The sequence below is a fragment of the Rhyacophila brunnea genome, unplaced genomic scaffold (assembly GCF_057557595.1).
Source record: "Rhyacophila brunnea isolate RB1 unplaced genomic scaffold, BYU_Rbru_1.0 scaffold_10, whole genome shotgun sequence".
Classification (NCBI taxonomy): Eukaryota; Metazoa; Arthropoda; class Insecta; order Trichoptera; family Rhyacophilidae; genus Rhyacophila; species Rhyacophila brunnea.
In genome coordinates this window covers 22,407,373-22,427,788 of record NW_028232752.1, presented here as the reverse complement: position 1 = coordinate 22,427,788, position 20,416 = coordinate 22,407,373, and the positions used below count along the sequence as shown (strand labels likewise).

General features: G+C 33.1%; 1 protein-coding gene across 2 annotated transcripts; it reads left to right on the top strand.

The window, feature by feature from the left end:
* Window positions 1-879: 879 nt before the first annotated feature.
* On the top strand, window positions 880-19,841 carry zfh1 (Zn finger homeodomain 1). Of its 2 annotated transcripts, none has more exons than XM_085952412.1 (4): window positions 880-1,068; window positions 10,027-10,250; window positions 14,208-16,314; window positions 16,994-19,841. In XM_085952412.1, exons 1-4 carry the CDS (start codon window positions 975-977, stop codon window positions 17,185-17,187), a joined length of 2,619 nt encoding a protein of 872 aa, XP_085808538.1. In that variant the 5' UTR covers window positions 880-974; the 3' UTR covers window positions 17,188-19,841. The 2 variants fall into 2 exon arrangements, with proteins under 2 accessions (XP_085808538.1, XP_085808543.1); XM_085952417.1 differs by having other exon boundaries at window positions 14,208-16,318.
* Window positions 19,842-20,416: the final 575 nt, after the last annotated feature.

Sequence of the window (20,416 nt, the reverse complement as noted above, 5' to 3'; positions counted from 1 at the left end):
GATATCAACTATATTATATATTATATTATATATATATATGTATTATGATTAGTAAATAGGACAATAATAGGTTTTGGTTGTAGCTAGATATTTGTATACTAAATTATGCTAGTAGCACCCACCTACCTACTACAAAATAATGAGATCTGATTAAATAGGATTTGTTGCCATTTGCTCTACAAACCAACATATGAGCCACTTCCAAAGAAGGGTTCCTAGCGGGTTTTATGAGAAATAGTTGTTAGCCATTCACTCAAACTATTAGAACCATGCTCTTGGTTAAAACATCAAACATAAATATTAAAATATTATGTGAATTTAAACAGGTGGTCCAGATTGATTGCGATGAGTACCTACTTAGGTAGGTACCTACTAATTACCTAATTAATATTTTCACATATCCTGCATAGTTTTGGAAACTGAAAAAAGATACCTACAATAATGATTTCTTATCCTTTTGTTGATTTTCACGCATTTTGTAACAAACATTTAAATTTCAATTAATGTTATCCCTACCTACTAGTTCATGTTTGTGTTTGTATTCATATTTTTTCCTGTTTAGCGTAACGGAAATTATTGGATTTTCCTGTCCTGAATTCTCGAAAGGTGAATATTTTCAATTAATATTTTTGCGAACATGCTCTCGAACTCGTTAGTGTGTGTGTTTTACACATGTGTTGGTGATAGGAGGTACATGGGGCGGTCGTCGGTAGTTCAGCCGATTGCCATTAGCGCCACCGTACAGGCTCCCTATTCCTGCGCTCCTCACACTGTATGGCGAGGAAACTCTTTCTCGCTCATTTTTACGGTGGGGATGCGCGAGTCGGACGCTCTCCAGAATTATTGTTCCTCTCACTCGGTTCAGTCATTCGGCGGATCTCTGCCGAGTTTATACCGTTATATTGTAGTGATACGCGTCTCGCGCGGCATTATCTTCCCCGTGGCCCCGACGGACGCACGCTGCGTCCTATGCCATGGTGGCAAGAAGCGAAAGCATGTTCGGATGCTATGGTGACAGTTATTCATACCGTCTGTGGACTTTGGCCCATGTTTGGAACACCTGTCAATGTGAGTAGACATTAAAAAAACACAGCCACCGGACGATGCCGCTCATCTGTTTTTTTATAACGCTTCATTTATTTTCGAAAGTTTTTCGCCTGTTGAAGGGTAATCGAAGTTGTCAAACTTTTTCGATAACTCCAATCCGTAGCTTCAAGCTTTATAAAACTTTAATTTACGTTATCACTAGCAGCTTTATTTTAGTAATCGAAGCTTATTTTTCTGTAAACATAAATATTTGTTTTTTTTTTCAATTTTTCTATAACTGTCAGCGAGTGCAAAAATACGAAAACTAGACTTTCTTACCGAATATGTTTTACAATTGCACAATATTATGCTTATCAAATACTTACTAGTTTTAACATATCAATTTAAAGAAAAAACAAAGTTTGCATGTTCTTCAAAATTTGTTTTTATCAACAATCAATAATTACTTGTGCATAAAAATACTTTTCTGTCAAGTAATACGGAAAGATCTTATTTTTTGTATTACAAGCATTTCTAAATTTACGAGTGCTTCAATAACATGATTTCTATAAAATCGATTAATAATTGTTAGGTAATTTTTAAATTATGACATATTTACCAACAAAAATTAAACATAAAACGTATGTTCGTAAATGCAATGTAAAAAATAGACTTTGAATTTTTGAATTACGCAAATGTCATTCTAGGAATACAGAATAATTAATAATGTACATACTTAGTTGGTTGTATATAGGCCAAATCTACCTGAGGAAGCCATCTCTGGGTCAATTACTAAAATATTCCAAAGACTGATTATCCGATGTAGTTTTGCACAGTGAGTCATGGGGTTTTGAGAAGATCAATCATAGTCTACTCACCTACTTAATAAATATTTGTCTCTTCTAGCGAAATAATGCCACGTAATCAGTTTATTTTACACATAATGAAAAGTACGGCGGTACAGTTTTCGTTTGCACAAGCTTTTCGAATCGTTCTGTGACATCCCATCCTGTTCTCATTTCGCACCGGACCTTCGTCGGTGGCGGACGGGATTTACCTTTCTGGTGTTTGCTGTAAAAGAAGTAATTGTGAACATTGTTTTAATCTCGAAATGTAACTGTGCTATATAACGTGAAAATGAGAAGTAAGAAATTGCCGATTTCTACAGCCGCCAAATACGCTGCTTACCGTAAGCTTTTTTTTTGTTTATGATTTTGTTTTATTATTTATTTTTATGTAGTTAGAAAACACATTTATTTACAAAATATCACATAGAAAAAATACACAACGTATAATATATTACCTTATACCTAATAGGTACTTAATTATTACCCTAATAGTATTATTATTTTTAAATAAGTTTACCTATTCAATGTGTTCATCTAAATCCAAATGTATTTCCACTAATAATGTACTTATTTTGTTTGCTAAATACTGTCTAAAATACCCTTGTACAATGCGAGATAAATAACGTAAAAAAATAACAATACAGTATTGTTAAAGGTATCATAATATTTACCTGTCAACATCATAATAATTACCTGTTCATAAACCTCATTCAAGTTTTCAAAACACAAATTTTGAAGTACCTGTAGTAATTCCTTTGACACCTGTTTGCTTCCGTAAACCACGTACAAACCCTCCAACAAAGGACGAGGATAATCGTGTTACCTTTGTCGTCAATATACTATTAGTATAATAACAGGTACAACAAAAGAATCTTGAATGAAATCTCCCCTAAGGAGAATAATATTAAGAATGGCCGTATTTTATACCTGACGGTTTTTTTTGTATAACCTGTTCCAATTCTGGCCCTTTTGTGTTGCATAATATCAAGACAGGTAACCGCCCATTTGTTGTATACATATAAATTTTTTAGAAGTCTCATCTTGATAAATAATATTATATTTGTTTGAAAATGTATTTCTGACAATCAGTTTTGTGGTGACCCCGCCTACATTACTTACCTATTGATATTAATTATTCGTGCATCTTTTCACGGGATATTTTTGGTGTTTCGTGCATTCATTATTTTCGTGTTACCTTTTGGATCTGTTTGTTTATTTAATGGGACATGAGACTGAAGTGGCAGGTGCGCCCAGCCATTTGTGTCTTTGTATTCATCCCGTGATCGTTTCGAAGAATGTTTACCGAGGCGGGAAAATAAGGAATGCGACCATTTTAAAAGATCAACCGATTCGTTTTACGACGATCTTCGTTTGAAAGTTTAATATTGTTTTATTTTAGACTCCATTGTAGGATGCAGGAAAAGCCGCAGGGGCATTTCAAACAACGTAAAAATACCTGCTTTTAAACGCCATAATATAAGTGATTTCCGTCCCCAATTCCAAGGGACCTGGATAGTTGTTTCTCAATTCATCTGTCATATTATACTTTCAAAATTTACCATAAATATCTCAATTGAAAGTAACGTTTTTTTTATATACCGCCGGTAAATAATGCTGTTCTGTATCTACAGTGTACGTTTACTAAACCATAATATCTATGCAAACAAACCACAAACGTTGATGTCCACATTGTTGTAATCTCCAGAATACAATTGTACAAATGAAATTAAATGTATTATTGTATTTTTAATGTTATTTACCGTGTTCTATAATCTACTTGTGTAATTATTAAATTATAATATCCGTAAGTAGTATAAATTCTATGTATACCTACTAACTTTTTCATTTATGTACATATTATGCTATACTAAACTTGTAGATATGGTAGCCTGAAATAACGAAATTTTATAAACTTTTTCAAATTACCTTCTATTTCCATTGGATATTGAGAATTTAAAATAAAATTAGTTACTGTGAATATTGTTTAGGTACCTAGTAGTTAATTAACATGACTGTATTGTTTATCATTTCTCAATAAATTAATATTATTTTATAGTATCTCATTATTTATAGTTTAACTACGCAGTGTACAATAATAACGTATTTGTTATTATTTATTATTTTATCGTATTCGTTGTAATAAATAATTTATTATTGTACTACATAATATTATACATAATTGTTATTTTCATTTATACGCGTGCATACTGCCATCTGTCGGTGAGTAGACGCATTTCTATTTTTCTCATTTCCCCCTTTTACGCGCGGGCAGCACGAGATTGTAACCAGTGACTTTAATTTACAACTAAATATTTAGAGGAAAATATACAATGAGTCCTATAAATAACTACCATCGTTTATTGGATGCATTATTTCCTTATTAATAATTTTATTGTTATCTTTGTCAATAATAATTTATTTATTCGTTTGTTTGCATCTAAATAAAATTTCCAGTGTATAATAGGTGTTTGAACCTATCCAATTTAATTAGCAAATATTGTCATTCTAATCGTTAAATTTTATTTGTTATTATTTCCAAATGTATATTTCTATGGCAACCTCTTGCCGATAAGTTAGTTTACTTGACCTTTGGGTTAATTTTGCACTGATCACGGGAAATTTATTACACCTATACTATATTTCTCTAAAATGATAATATCTGTACACGAGAGATAATGGCAACTTTAGTGAATGCCTACGAAACTAATTTAATATATTATAATCTAAATTAGAATTCATTCTATGGTAGTTATGTATTGAAATACGCATATTTTAATACCATTATAAATTATGTAGGTACTCGTACATCATGTTTTGTAAAACTCACTAATGGCGATTGTAAATTGATAACTAAAAAAAAATACCTTTATATTTAAATCACCCTGCCTCTTTGGTCCAAATAATTTTACCATATTTATACATACATAATATGTATATACGAACATAAATACAGATAGATAATGCATTAAATTTACTTATAATAATCATTAATTTATTATCTGTGCAAAACCAGTACCAACTACGGTCAATTGGTCTAAAAACAAAACGCAACATTTTCGCGTAAATATTAAAATGTATGTAATCAATAAACGAAAAAAAAATACTATATAGGTATATAATAATATAAACAAATAGTTATATTTTGGAAGATGATAGTTTAATATCAATCGCGTGATTAGGGGAATAATTTCACTGCGAATTTGATAGTTTTGAGATTTTCTGTATAGTTTTAGTTACTCTGTTATTAGCCCCCCCCCCAACTAATAAAACTATATTAATCATACTCGATTGCCGCTTGACGTAAGTGAAAACTGGCTACGTATCAGTAGCGAAGGGTGGAGGTAAGCTGTTAAAATCCGACATAAATAGTGCACATTAAACTTTGTTAGTCATACGACACGTATTTGTTTTCGTTAGAGTAAGAATACATAATATTATTACACATACTGTTAGTTCATATTTTTAAATTCACTAAGCCCTGCGTAAACCAAACTAGGTATAATAGATAAAAAATAATATTCTATCAAAATATGTATCCAAAGTTACGTATGATTTAATTGCATAATTTAGATATGTGATAGATTATTTGACTATTATTTATTATGGCTTGGTTTCGCAGGGTAAATTGAATTTTAAAAACTAACTCAACACCGTCTGTAAAGTGTAGTCTTCAATGAAAACAAATACCTATGTATGACTGACAAAGTGTAGTGTGCACTATTTATGGCTGACCTCCACCCTTCGCCACTGCTACGTACTGTTACTATTACTCGACTGATAGTACCAGGGTTTTACACCAATTATATTCTTCCCTTTCACAATATATAATTATAATGAAATTATTACATGCACGAAGAAAAAGAAAAGAATAAAATAACAGTGGAGTTCTAATAAATTGTCATTGATACAATTTTTAATAATGCATTTCTTATATAGCCTAACTCTAACATAACCTAAACGAAACACTTAAAAATAAATAATGCATAATATATTATGTTTGACTAAATCGGGAATAAATTGTACCATCAGTGTTGGTTATATTATTTCAATATTGTTTAGAGTCGCGACGGAAAACTGTAAAATAAGTACATACATATTTCAGAAATGATGTTCCGCAAACCGCCTATATCTAAATATTTACTATACTTTTAAGTAAGTCTGAATATCTAGGATCCCATGTGTAAGTCTTTATTCTCGTTGTAGACCTCTATTTTATCTAGATTTCAATCAATTCACACCTATCTTTTCACCTTTTGGGAAAACGGCCATCGGTGGTCTTCCGTGCTTCACGATCTGTGTGATCCTAGTTTCGTAATCGCCAATGTAACAAAAAAAGAATAAAATGTTTTAGATATTATATCTACAGATATTTACCAAGGTATACTTAACCGATACTGCTCCTGTCATCCTTGCTCTCTCGTCCACTCGCCTTTGCCACCTTTCGGTGTAGAACATGAGATTCTTTCTCTCAAAGGGGGTGGACCCGGCCACTATTCAGAGCAGCTAAACCCACGCCGGGAAGCATCTCCCATGGCGTGGATTCCCATACTCACATGGAGTCTGGCGTAAGGTTCGTGTGTTAAATTCAATCTAAGAGGTATCTTTATCCACCAGGGTGGACGCCAGCAAGCTTTTCTTTGTGGGAAACAGCTGCAAAAGACCATATGTTTGACAGAAAGTTAGGTTAATAAATGAAAGAGGAATAAAGTTGGTTCGCCGTGACGCGGCAGCTTTCCTAGTGTGTATTCCGGAATATTCTTGTTTCCACCACATCCCCTCAACTTGCACAATTCTCAGATCTGTCGATTTTGTTACGTATTGATAAATCAAGCAATATCTTCCAATTACTTAGATACATAAATAGGTTAAACTAATTTCCTTTCAACTAAAATCTAAATATGTATAGTCAATTAAGTAGGTAATATTTGTAAACACTTACTAATAATTACGTACGCTGCAAACATTCCGTGAATACAATCGAATTTATTTGTAAAGTATTCAAAAGTTATCTTCCAAATAAATAATTACAATATTATGCAAACATACCTACGGCCGGTACGTGTTAAATACCTACAGCATATAATGTAAAATGTACTTTCAACAATAACACCAATCAATGATTTTCAGTATTTATTTAACTGATTGCACAAAATAAATTCAATTCATCTTATCTTAAATTTGGCCTTTGATAGTAGGATTATTATTTTCAATTAAGTCCTAGATATTATAATATTATAATCGTACTAGCGCTTCCTATTGCCCAGGTGAGAAAGTTTACGAAACAACAATGCATTATCATAATAATTATTGTCTGTTTATTATAAGTATGTATTGTAGCCAAAGTACTGTTCAGAAAATATTGCCAAGTTTACTGTGATGAAATATTAGACTAAATTAACAACACGCCCAATTAAATATTATCTATGGCTTACTTTTGATTTATGCCATTTGAAAACAGCATAAGTAACAACCGCAATATCATGAATGAGTTATGAATGTTTTTAAGGTATGACAATATTAAAATAACTACTTGTTTAGTATATTAATAATTGATTAATTTTAATTTAGTTTTTTCGGCAATCTTGTGACGGACAGCTGATACCATGAAATACTTAAAATTGGTTGATTATTTATTTAAAATGTTAAAAACATAATGTATAAATTCTAGACACAACAATAAGTTAACGCGGTATTCGCTATTGTTTCTGTGTGTCTATTCTATACACAAATCGGTTATCGACGGTAGTTTATCATATTTTTGAATTGAGGCGGGTTAATTATTACAATAAGTTAACCGTATAACTCTAAACTGTCAAAAACACTATGTTTTAACAGCCCCTCTTGGCTGTGTTAACGTTTAGAGCGAGACAGACAGTTTAGACCGCTCACTTATTGTAATAATTATTAACCTCGATACATAAATATGATAAACTACCGTCAATAACCGCCGTTAGCCGCCTTGTGTATAGAATAGACGGCATGCTAAAGCTTAACACGTGATACAGAATAGGTATTATGATATTTTAATACCTAGCTGCCATATACTTTTGTTTAAAATCACTAATCAGTAAGTAGCTGATAATTTTGGCTTATAAAAAGCTACTTTGGCAGTTTTGAGACAGAATCAAATTATACAAATGAGACAGTTTTTATTCTATATTTATTTATTTCTGGAGATGTATCCTGGTATAAGCTAGGACTAGCTATTCTAAATATTTACTTACTATAGGTGTTAAAGATTCGAGTATAGATTAATCGCTTGAAAGTCAAGCTAGTTAGTTGGCTATAAGATAAGTAATAACACCGGAATCTTATGGACCGGAAGTTTTAATTTCTTCGCCGCCGTCTATACAATAATACTTCGCCTACTCAATGCTTGAAACATTACAAATGAAATGTATTTTCAATCTATGAAATAAATTGCATGCTCAACTAACCAGTATAATTTATTCATTATTGAAGTAGGTTATTATGGAATATTGTAATATAATATAATACTTAACATTTTCCTGTAGTTTTCTCCACAACATTTCTGCCTGAAACATTACATTACTGTGCATTGCAATTTATTGGAGAAGATATATTTACTGTCTTTATCGTGTACCTAACATGACATCTGTTTATAACCAGAACTGGAAATGGAGCCTGGTTTTTTTTCATTCCGGCGTAGTTTTCGCTAGGACCTATACGAAATAAAATATAATGTCCTCAGTTAATATAGGTATGCCTACCTATAACTAGACGTACATAGATAGGGACAAGTGCCTATAATGTTTTTGTAATGAACCCGAAACTGAGGTATTGATTTTTCATCTGATCGGACTGAACCCGGATCCGAACCCCGTTCGAACAGGAACTGAATCTTTTATAAAAATGGCGGTTGAGCCTAAAAAAACATGTTCAAAAACAGCTCTTATAAGTAGATAGTCAAGGGCTTGATACATTTAATAAAGTCTTACCTATTTTAAATATTTACATAAAGAAAAGATTGTATTTCTGGAAAATATTTACCAAAACCTTTTCATTTAATATGGAATGAAGGTAGGTACATCGGAACTCTAATCTATTAACTGTATGGTCTATGAAATTTCCATTAGACTTGTTTTGTCATTCGTGAATCTCCTACCGGCTTCCGTCAATTTTCGTTCGAATAAGTGTATAGAAGAGTGCGTGTAGGTCTTGTAAATGGTATAATGTAAAGTAAAAAATAGACTGAATATTATCTGGATATGACATCATTTCGAAATCCTGTAATTCTTCGCGTAGTTTCACGTGCAAAGGTAAATTTCCGAATAACGCGTGGGGGCCCAAGCGAAAAATTAGCGATTGTTAGAATAGTCTTGTCCTGTCACCTCCGACGATGGCGCGTGTCATCTCTGATTGACGCCTCCCACTGCTCGCGCAGCACCGTCGCGGAAGACCGACGCACCTGGCGCGGCAATTAGGCGCTAATGGCCGCCGGAAGTGGTGACGCAAGCTTTTTCCGAACTGCGCCAAAGCTCTGGCGTCGCGGCGCTTATCTAGCTTTTCGTCTGTTGTGTATATTGTAAAAGAATTTCCGGTAGCCGTGGTCATTCGGAATCATTTTTTGATAAATACTTGAAGTAACACACGCGGACATACATATATTCACTAATTGACTAAATCGACGACAGAAATAAATATATACTTACATATTATCTCCCAGGGATTTGTCACTTATTTTTTGGAATGTTGAACATCAAACATCTACTTATCACAATATTACAATAGGTAGCATATTCATCCGTGTTAGGTTGTGTTGGTCAGGTTATATTAATTAAATATAATATGGTAGTTTTTCTAGAAAATACATATTGGTTTTTTTAATGGTTGCTTATTTATATATTTATTAATAATTTCGTAATAGTAACACTACCTATATCAATACAATTTGAATCATAATTTTCTCGAAGGTATGTCGGAAGTTGAAGATTAGTTTTGTGATAAGCACTGTAGAAAAATATAAGAGAATATAACGGTTATGTATTATTGATATTTAACTATTATAATGTACTTATTTGTTTTCTGTGGTTCTGCAGTTCACTCAAGATATACGTTGCTGGGATTATTGATTATTGCACCTATTATTAATATGCAAGAATATTAACAAAAATGTTTCCATTGTCCGCAGATCCACCATTAGCTGCGTCGGATGAGAAGTCCAGCACCGGCGCCTCGGAGGACCTGAGCGAGGTCGGCGAGAGTGGCCTCACAGGGGTCCCGAGCAGAGGTCGGAGATCGCCGCCCCTTCCGTTGGGGCCCGGAGGCCCCTACTCGTGTGGACAGTGCGGAGGCGCCTACCCCAGCAGAGAGCTGCTGGACAAGCACGAGGTGCTGCACTCGCCTAACACGCAGGTGAGGAGGGACATTGTACGTCAACAACTAGACCAACAAATAATATTTTTAAACCGCTTCATATGTATGCCACGCAGACAGTTACAAGATTTTTTTTCAACGCGTAATTATTCTTTTACGACACAAGAGAACCTTCAACCACAGATTTGATTTAAAATTGAATGCTTGCAAAATACTAATTATCTGTTTTTAGCAACACTAGTTATCCACAAAATTACCAAAAAAATCATTAATTAAGGGCATTTTGAAATATACAAAATCGAATTTAGGTATATCCGTAGTAGTAAAACCGTCAACTTAATGGTGTAAATTATATAATTGCAGTTAACTTTACCTAACAATTCTTTGTCAAACTTTTATTGCGGCTGTTCATTACCTATCATCAATTTCGTCACCATATTATTTACGATGATTATTGCAATACATGTGATATTTTTTCTATCTCACGTCCGTGGAATAAATAAGTTACTCACCATTGGAATGTTTTATAGATTAACTTTTTATCTACGTCCGTTTTTCATTTTTATGTTCATTTAGTTAGAGTTGGATGTTATGTGTAGGTACCTATATTACATAAATATTAATAATTCATATATTTGTTAAATCATTTAAATTAATATCGTATACCTAAGTGGCAAGAGCCAGTAAATTTAGTAAATTTTAGATTTAGATACCTAAATAATTTATTTCACATTATCCACACGAAGCATCTAAGTAAGTATGCTATTATCGTTAACCAAATCAAAAATAAATAGTGTGCCAAATTAGTTTGATAAAAATATTTTATATATGAAAAACTTAAGCTTCGAAGCTTTTCAGTACCTACGCCTTGTATTTATTCCGCAGTAGGTACCTCAAAAATTGTTGCAAATAATATTATATTATAATAGTAGTCAGATCATTTCACTACTAATATTGAAACAGTTACTTAGCAATATTTTAAATTTACGTTCATTCGAAGGATTTTAGTATAGTACATTTTTGGGACCTCACGCCGGGTATGATACGAAACTTTGCCATTATAGATTAGATTAGACATATCAGGTCATGGGTCATTCGTATATATATATATATATATATATATTATATGTGCGTCATATCACGTGCTCAAAATATTGTTTATTATTGTTGTTTATCTTTCATTAATTATCACCTACATACCTATTTGCAATTATTTAATGTTGTGAAATAGTAGATCTCGATGTCATATCAATATCATTCAGTAATCATTACTCATTAGGATAGCGGTTTACAATAATATGTAAGCCGCGCCTCTCTACCCTCTTAAATGTTATCGGAGAATATGCAATCATATATCTATGTCTTCATGCATTTAAAACTTTTAATATACACCGTAAGTAAAGATATAAAAATATAGTCTCAAAGCTTATTCAGATTTTTGCGAATTGTTGGAGTTGGAGCCCGTCCCAGTTATCTTTTCTCTTTTGAGAAGCATGTCGAGAGGACGACTGCCAGCGGCTTTCCCGGGGTGACCCGTCTCTACTTCCTATGAAACAGTATGAAATTTCCTGCAAACATGGCACACCTGTTTTTTTGTCGCATGTTTTCCATCCGTGGCGGAATAGAAAAAAAAAGACGGTCATGTTACTTTAAACAGTTTTTATACAATTTGTTACGGGAAGATTTGTCTCGGTCTGGTTCAAGCTACAGACAAAATTGCATACTTGATAGGTATAATTGCGCAATTTTTCGCACAGGTATACAGGCGGTTAACGGTATCAGTTGCTTGAGACATGTCGAAATACACTACTGTTTCAGACAAGAGTTGAGTTATACCTCTGCAAGCATATGGTATAGAAAATCAAACATTGTCATGTCGCTTGTTCTGTCAAAAGACGTAGGTACCTATATGCAATATTATCATACACGTGCAAAAAGTACATAGACCGTTCAAGTATAGCAGCTGACTTTACATTCAATAAAATGCACGATACCTAGCGGAAGAAATATTTCAAATCATCGGAATACCATTCCTCTGTACAGCAATATAAATAAATAACTAGTGATAAAATTTTAATTACTCCTATATTAAAAGTGAAACATTTGACCTGAGATAAAGAAAAACGTAAGGGCTTTCGGATCACGGACGCACGAGGCATCGACATTCGACACAGCGACGTGATTTCAACCTATGCTTATTAAAATATTTTTATTACTCTAATTAAATTATTAATTGCTACGTAAAAACCTTACTGAACGAATTTTTCAGTCATTGAACTCGTGATAAAAATATCGCATCTCAAACACTCACTTGCAGCTTACAAAGAATAGGTATGTAATAATAATAATGTAGTACCAGCGGCGTACGGAACATTTATTTTCAGTATGTATAGTATTTTTTAAGAATAACAATATTTATTTTTTTAAATAAATAAATTTAAGTAAGATTGATTTTTTTTAATTATTTTTTTTACGATTTTATGAAGTACGATTTATTTATTACAAAATATAGATTTGCGTAATTGGCTAATTCTAGATTAGGTGTTTATATAAAAAAAAAAATATCTATCCACCTACTATTGTGAAGGTCTCTACGTTATTGAAAATAAACTTTTGTTATTTCCGGGGATAACATTAAATATTTTAAATTTGGAATGTTTTTTATTTGCGTTGTAATATTAATAGTATAGCGTGACAGATTTTCCGTGTAGCTTGGTCCTCCGATCCGAATCGAAATCAAATTGACCGATTTGAAAACGTTTTCTTACTTGTTTATTTATTTTTTTCTTCAGTGCTTATATGATTATTGAATCAAAATTATATTATATAGACACAAATTTAATATCATATCAAAACTAAACTTCTTGGCAGCCTCTTCAGTGTATGTTCGGCAATGATGACCTGTTTTCCTTAAATATTTTATCATTTGCGTTAATTATTAGTAATTAATACGAATTTATTGTTATTTTAGCAAACAAATCAACGTTTGACGCACACATGTAGGTATATTTTGATTGCTATTGCTCCCAATAATATTGTTTTCCATAGCAGTGGCGCCGATTTCGGTTTTTCAATTATTACTAGCTACTTATTCATTCCGTTTTTCTTGATAATTATTGTAGCTAATAATATTATAAATAACCAGATAACATGTTATGACCTTTTCAACCTGTACTGTGAAGTAATGCGTTTCACTATGAATTTACTAAACCAAATATTTTTTTGACACTGCATTTTAATGATACTCTGATATAGAAAGTAATATTTAAAAAAAAATACTTTGAGGTCAAATGTTATTAAATACATCATAATAATAGTATGATAATTCTGTTATTATTATTGACTCCTGTTTGATTGCTTATTTATATGCATCAAAATACACCTTTCAATATTATAAAATAAATAAGAATTGGTAAAATTTTCTATTCTCGGCTAAGTAGATTTCTCATATTTGATCGCTCTTCTTCTAGAGTTGATTAATTCCAACGTTTGTAAGTCTTTCTATACGCCATCAAGCCTCCGAGGTTGTGGTCTACTCGTACTTTGTTTTCCTTCTGCTCTACTAAACGTTAAAATCTTCGTCAGTACTCATTCATATAGGTATATATGTCACTCGGCTGGCCCATCGCAGGCATTGGGTTTTAATAAATCTGACGATGTCAGACTCATCAAAGACCTAATAGAGCTTGTGGGTATTATAACGATGTCGCCAGAATGCGCCATTCTCGCAGATGGGGCCAAAGATATTCAAGATTTTATGTATCTCTATTTTTCCTCATAATAAATATTACATACTTATCAGCTATTTTCCGTGCATGTTTTTCCAAGTGTATTTCAAATTCCAAGTAAATTTATTATGGTTACCTACCTATTAAAATGAATGATTATTATTTACCTATCTACGAGTCATATCACATGTAAGCTAATTAAATTAATAATATTTACATTATAGCTAATTAATGTTATCTTATTTCTTTTTTCTCTTTTTGTTCACAGTCATGCAAAATATGCAACAAAACCTTTGCGAATGTATACCGCCTGCAGCGTCATATGATAAGCCATGATGAAAGTGCACTCCTGCGAAAATTCAAATGCAACGATTGCGACAAAGCCTTCAAGTTCAAGCACCACCTGAAGGAGCATCTTCGCATCCACAGCGGGGAGAAACCCTTCGAGTGCGGCAACTGCGGTAAAAAGTTCTCCCACTCGGGGTCCTACTCCAGTCATATGACCTCCAAGAAATGCCTAGTCATGAATCTTAAGATGGGTCGCATCAGGCCTAACAATCCCGCTCTCAATCCCGAGAGAAGTCCTTCCAGAAAGCGAAACTCCGCTTCAGTGTCTCAAATGAACAATAATACAACGCCAAATAATAATAATTCATTTTTACCAATCATGCCAAAGTACAGTGAAGCCGCAGCCGCCTTCCTCGCCTCTCTGGCTCCGCGGGACGGAGGTTTCCCTCCTTCCCCCGGATCCATCGGAGCTCAGGGTATGCACCCCCTCTACCTTCCGCCCGGAATGCCTCTCCATCATCATCCGGGGGGTATATCATCTTACGGACTGCCGACTCCGTTGAGTCATCTTCTTGAACAAATTACGAGCTCGCAATATTTGCCACGAAAGATGGAGTCCGAATATAATACCAAAGATTCCGGCAGTTGCCATTCTGATCCTGAAGATTTGATCGAAGAAGTCACCGAAGATGAAGATAAGAGATCCTCCATCGGCGATGAAAGGGAATTAGTGATGGATATTGAAGACGATGAACCGATGAGAATAAAACAAGAAAAGCAGCAATGCGAAGAGATCGTACGGACCGAGAGTGGCCCAACTCCATTTACCGATGAAGTATCTACAGGAAGAATGAGCAATAGTAGCGGATTGGGAGGATTAAATATGATTTTGGAATCGGTAAATGCATCCGTCACTAAGCATGTGCTGCAAGCCAACATGCACAAGCTTTCTCCGCAATCAGGCAGCACGTGTCCAAGTATAGCATCGCCGCCAATTCCTCCTGCCGTGATCAAACCTGATCCGGATGAGGTGCTTGCGTGTCCCAGCTGTCACAAGACCTTCAATCATAAAGCTGAACTTCTGCAACATGAACAAGTATTGTGCGGTCAATTGTTTAGAAAGCATGAAGGACTAGCTGCGCAAGTGGCCGAAACTATCGCTCTGAACCGCATCGAAGCGGAGATTCACGCGTCTATTAACAGCGGGATGAGTGGGAGCGAGGATGAAGACTATTCCAAAGATATTGACAGTAAATCCACCAATGAAACAGAACGCAAAGTGCGTGTCAGAACGGCAATCAGCGATGAGCAGCAAGCTTTTTTGAAGGAACATTACGCTCGAAATCAACGACCGAATCGTGATGAGTTCAAGAGAATCGCTCAAAGACTTGGCTTAGACAATCGTGTTGTTCAAGTGTGGTTCCAAAACAACCGTGCTCGGGTCAGGAGGATGAATCAAAGTCATTCCTTCTCTGAGCAACCTCTCGACTTATCCACCAAAAAGAGTTCACCTTCGACCACGTCCAGTCCGTCAATGTCTCCGCCCTGCAATCCGTCGATGGGACATTCCGATTCCGGCGAAGAAGCTGTCAACTTGAGTCAAAAATCATCCCGTAGCCCTACTCCTTTCCGCCAGACATTTCAACCGCATTACCAACATTCCAACTGCTCTTCTTCGTCTCTAGCTGACTTCAGACATTCACCTTCACCCAGTGAAGCCTTCGCAAATGGCCCGCGAAAGCTGTCATATTCTCATTATAAAATGCACCCCAGTTCCAACATAGTACCTATGGACAAAATCGTAGCTTACAGTCCTGAATTGACGTCGCACTCTCCATTATCCAACAATCATCTACATTCGGATATCGGCAGAGCGTCTAGTTCGAGTCCAGGGTCTGAGAGGCGATCATGGACTGAAGAATCTCGGGTATCCCAAGATATTGATGGCGATGATGCCTCCATGAAGAAGAATCGGCCCAAGAGCTTAGGGGATCCCAAGGAACCAGAGGGGCAGTTTGTCTGCGACCAATGTGACAAGGCCTTCGTAAAGCAGAGCTCTCTTGCCAGACACAAATATGAACACTCTGGTGAGTAGGTATTCATTTTTATCTTTAAAATAAATGTTTCTAAAATATTCTTCTCTCAAATACATTTTTCAATGTCCATTTAAGTATTAGATATTTTGCTACAAATCTTTATGTTGGTCATTAGTAAGTTACTACATTTTTTGCAATATTATGTTGGTATGGTCAGCTACACCACCCCCGGACTGACAGGTGTGCGACACCCACGCATTTCCCCGCGTGATATCCTCATGTTCAAATCATCTTTCCAATCAACACCAAATTTGTGACTTCCTGCTATTTGTATATAACAGTTTAAAATAAATATTTTTCAAATTTTATTGTTTGAAAATGGAGTGCTTCTTACAAAACATAGTTTTGGCCATAGATATAAAAGTTTACTATGTTTAATAATACCTACTATATAATTATGTTTCGACCGTGTATTATATGCGCCCTTGTAATCCAATGCGTAAAGGACTGACTTCTACTACCGGTATTTAAGGGTTCGATTCCCGGTGAGACAATACAAAACATTTAAGTGGGTATGTGATTTTCTTAAGCACGCACGGATGTTTCTGTGATTGTTTCACTACCTGTACTACTGCTACCTCTACTGGTATAATTGATCCTCGAGTCGTGTTGTAGTGTTGAAAAGAATAAAAGAACAGTTTTTTTATGTTATCTTTGTCTTTATTTTCAGGTCAAAGACCCTACAAGTGCATCGAGTGCCCCAAAGCATTCAAACACAAACACCATCTCACGGAGCACAAGAGACTGCATACCGGAGAGAAACCGTTTCAGTGCTGTAAGTGTCTGAAGAAGTTCTCCCACTCAGGATCCTACAGCCAGCACATGAACCACCGTTACTCCTACTGCAAACCGTACAGAGAGTAGATCGCCCATCCTCCGTCAGCTTAAATAATCATCAGAATACCATTCAGCTATTTTACATTTCGGTTTAATTTTAGTATTTCTCACGTCTTATACACAAAGAGAATTTAAGGGATGACATATTTTATTTCTTACCTTCTGTCTTATTAAAAATTTAAATTATCTATATTGACAGATTCACAAAGATGCACATTCATTTTAAATTATTTCATTATTGATATAAATAAAAGACAATGATGTATTCTTTAAATATTTATCACTGGTTTGGTTAATAAATTTATTGAATACGAACCCAAGATTGTTAGTACATAATGATTACTTCCAGTATTTTATTCAATTATTGAATTCAGTAAACTCTGAAAAATCTTTAATATTGAATCTGCAAGAAATATTTTGAAAAATCTGTGATTTAAATTACAAATTACACTGGTTTCCCGTCACTGAAAATAGAAAGTAATTTTCCGTAGATTATTCTACTAATATTGCAAAAAAATATTTATATTATGTTTTTGTCAAATTGTGCATCTGATTACCTATTGAGTTCGATATTTATAACGCTGGAGGTATTTCGAATATTTTACTTCTAAATGATTTCTCTAGTGAGAAATTATTATGCCATTAAAAATGAGTCATTTATATAATATAACATTTGTTTCTGGTAAACTAAAACTGTCGCCAAAATATAAGCACTGTTTCAATGAGCAGCGTTAGTCTTTAGGTTAAAAATTTATTTTGTAAAATGTATATAAATAATTTCCAAATAGAATTTATAGTATTAATTATTTCCTAATTATATTCTGTTGAATAAATCCATTGTCAAGTGGTTCGCCAATTATAAATACCTAAGCGACGCTTTCAAAGATTACTTTATAAATATATTACTAGTAGCAAAATTTCTCTCTTCCATTATAAGCCTAATATAATTATAATTAGTAAACGGTGTCTGAGTATTCTTATATATTTCAGATAACCTGCTTTCGACATGACATTAAAAATACTTTAGACTAGTTAAATGACTATAATACTCCCAGAATGTAAACCTCCAATAATTATCCAAAGAAACAATATTTGGATTCGTTCATACTGTGTTAAAAGAGATTCATTTCTATTTTCGGAAAATGTGCATTCAATTAAAACAATTTAGTAGAAGTATATTAGTTGTGTATGTATTGAGATTATTCTATTGAAAACTATATTCGGTTATACGTTCTAGTTGATATTGATATGAAACAGTACCTGTAATATGTATATAATATAATACTCATATTATTACATTGGGAGCATGGAATTTTTTCTCATTGAAATAATCATTAAATATATTCCTACATACTTAATTTTTTTTTTGTTAAACAAAAATCGATTAGGTATAACACCTCTTTAACTCGGTTTATTTATAAGTATGATGATACTTACAGCTTAATGTATATAATTCTGAAATAAGATTCAAAACAGACTGCAAGGGTTGCATCTAATCCACAAATTTTATAAATTAATTCATTATATTGTAAATAACTGTGAAATTGCCAAATTAATAACTTTTAGAATAGTGCGGTTATTCATTGCGCGTGTTCAAAACGTGTTCGAATGCCATTTATGTAATAGTTATGCCTGTAATACAATTTATTGCCATATATTTAAACAGAATTGTTAGTAGTGCAATGATTCCTGAACATATTATAATACCAATAGTAATCGGCCAAATATGTAATAAAAGATTGTGGTTTGTATTAATCGAAGTATTTAGATTAAGAAATTATTTATTTATTGCTGTACCGTGAATCAATGTGCCAAAATAAGTAAGGTGCCAAAGCACGCGTGTGGTGTTCTTACAAAATGACAATATAATGCAGAAAATTGCTACAATAGATTATAACATAACATTTTATACATTCATTACTCATAAATTATAACTTTTAACTATCACTTTCAATACAATTCCAACCATTGATTTTACATCTGGACAACTTTTAAAGTTAAGTATAATTTGCTACACCATCTTGAAACGTACAACACATTTGGACTGCGTTATGTATTTAATTTAGCCATTATTAGCATGTAACAAAAAAAAAACATAATTATATATTATGACAGTAAAGTCTTTGATCTGATTAATATATCGCAGTCCATTTCTTTTGGTTTTTCTATTATAACTATAAACTACAATTTTTAAAATCATTTACTAATCGAGTCGTGTTATACAATAGAATTTGACCGTATGGATCATACTGAACTAATTGAAAAAAATACTTAATTTTCGATTGCTAAATTTCGTGTTTACCATATTATGGTGTATTAAGTGTGGCGTGTACTTTATCACTATGCATCTTGCACAAACAAAAACAACTTATTCAAATAATTCCTTCACTGCTTCTTATAAAATACACACTTAAGTAATGGTATTTATTAGATTCATTCTTGCAAAAATAACAATTCTTCATTTTCATTTCAGTTAATGAAATATTATTAAAAGCGTTGTACTCATTGATAAAATAATTATTCAACCTACTCTTGCCATTCCAAACTCTGAGGATAAATTGATTATTGAAGTTATGTTTCGAAAGTATATTAATATTAGTCATATAACACTTATAATATGATACATAAAATGGATAGTTTATTATATATCTTTAAAAATTATTCTATTTATATACATATTGTAATTAATTAAAAAGGGAAATATATATATTATATATATGACAATAAATGGAATGTTATAAGTCCTAATGCAGCCACAAATGTAACTTTGAATAAGTAGTTAAGAATTTAAACCTCATCAGAAATATTTTTTTTAGAATAATCCATGTTGAAAAAAACCAAATGTCAAATAAAGCATTTTTTATCATTTAATAATGTCATTATAATACACACATCATCTTTTTTTTTTCTTTTTTTTTTAATATCAGTATTTATTTACGTATTTAGTTTTGTTACGAAAAAATTTTAGTTACATAATTTTGGCAAGGTACTTTATTATGTATAATTTTATTTTCATTGGCTCTACAATCATGTGGATCTTGGCTGCCATAACAAGAAATGAATGTTTAGTCACTCGCTCAACCCATTGGGTCCACGCTCCAAACATTGAAAAATAACATGTGAAATCGCCAGACCTACGACTTCATAAGCGTTACCACTCGTCCGTGGACGGGCGCCATGTATATTAATTATTTTACTATAAATCAATCAATATTACTTTCACTGCAGTATTTTTTTTATTTATACTTAATTGTAT

Excerpts from the sequence above, each read along its gene's own strand:
- zfh1 (XM_085952412.1), top strand. The coding sequence starts at position 975 with ATGGTGGCAAGAAGCGAAAGCATGTTCGGATGCTATGGTGACAGTTAT. Across the intron at positions 1,069-10,026 it reads TGTTTGGAACACCTGTCAAT|ATCCACCATTAGCTGCGTCG; the intron begins GTGAGTAGACAT and ends CATTGTCCGCAG. Across the intron at positions 10,251-14,207 it reads TGCACTCGCCTAACACGCAG|TCATGCAAAATATGCAACAA; the intron begins GTGAGGAGGGAC and ends TTTTGTTCACAG.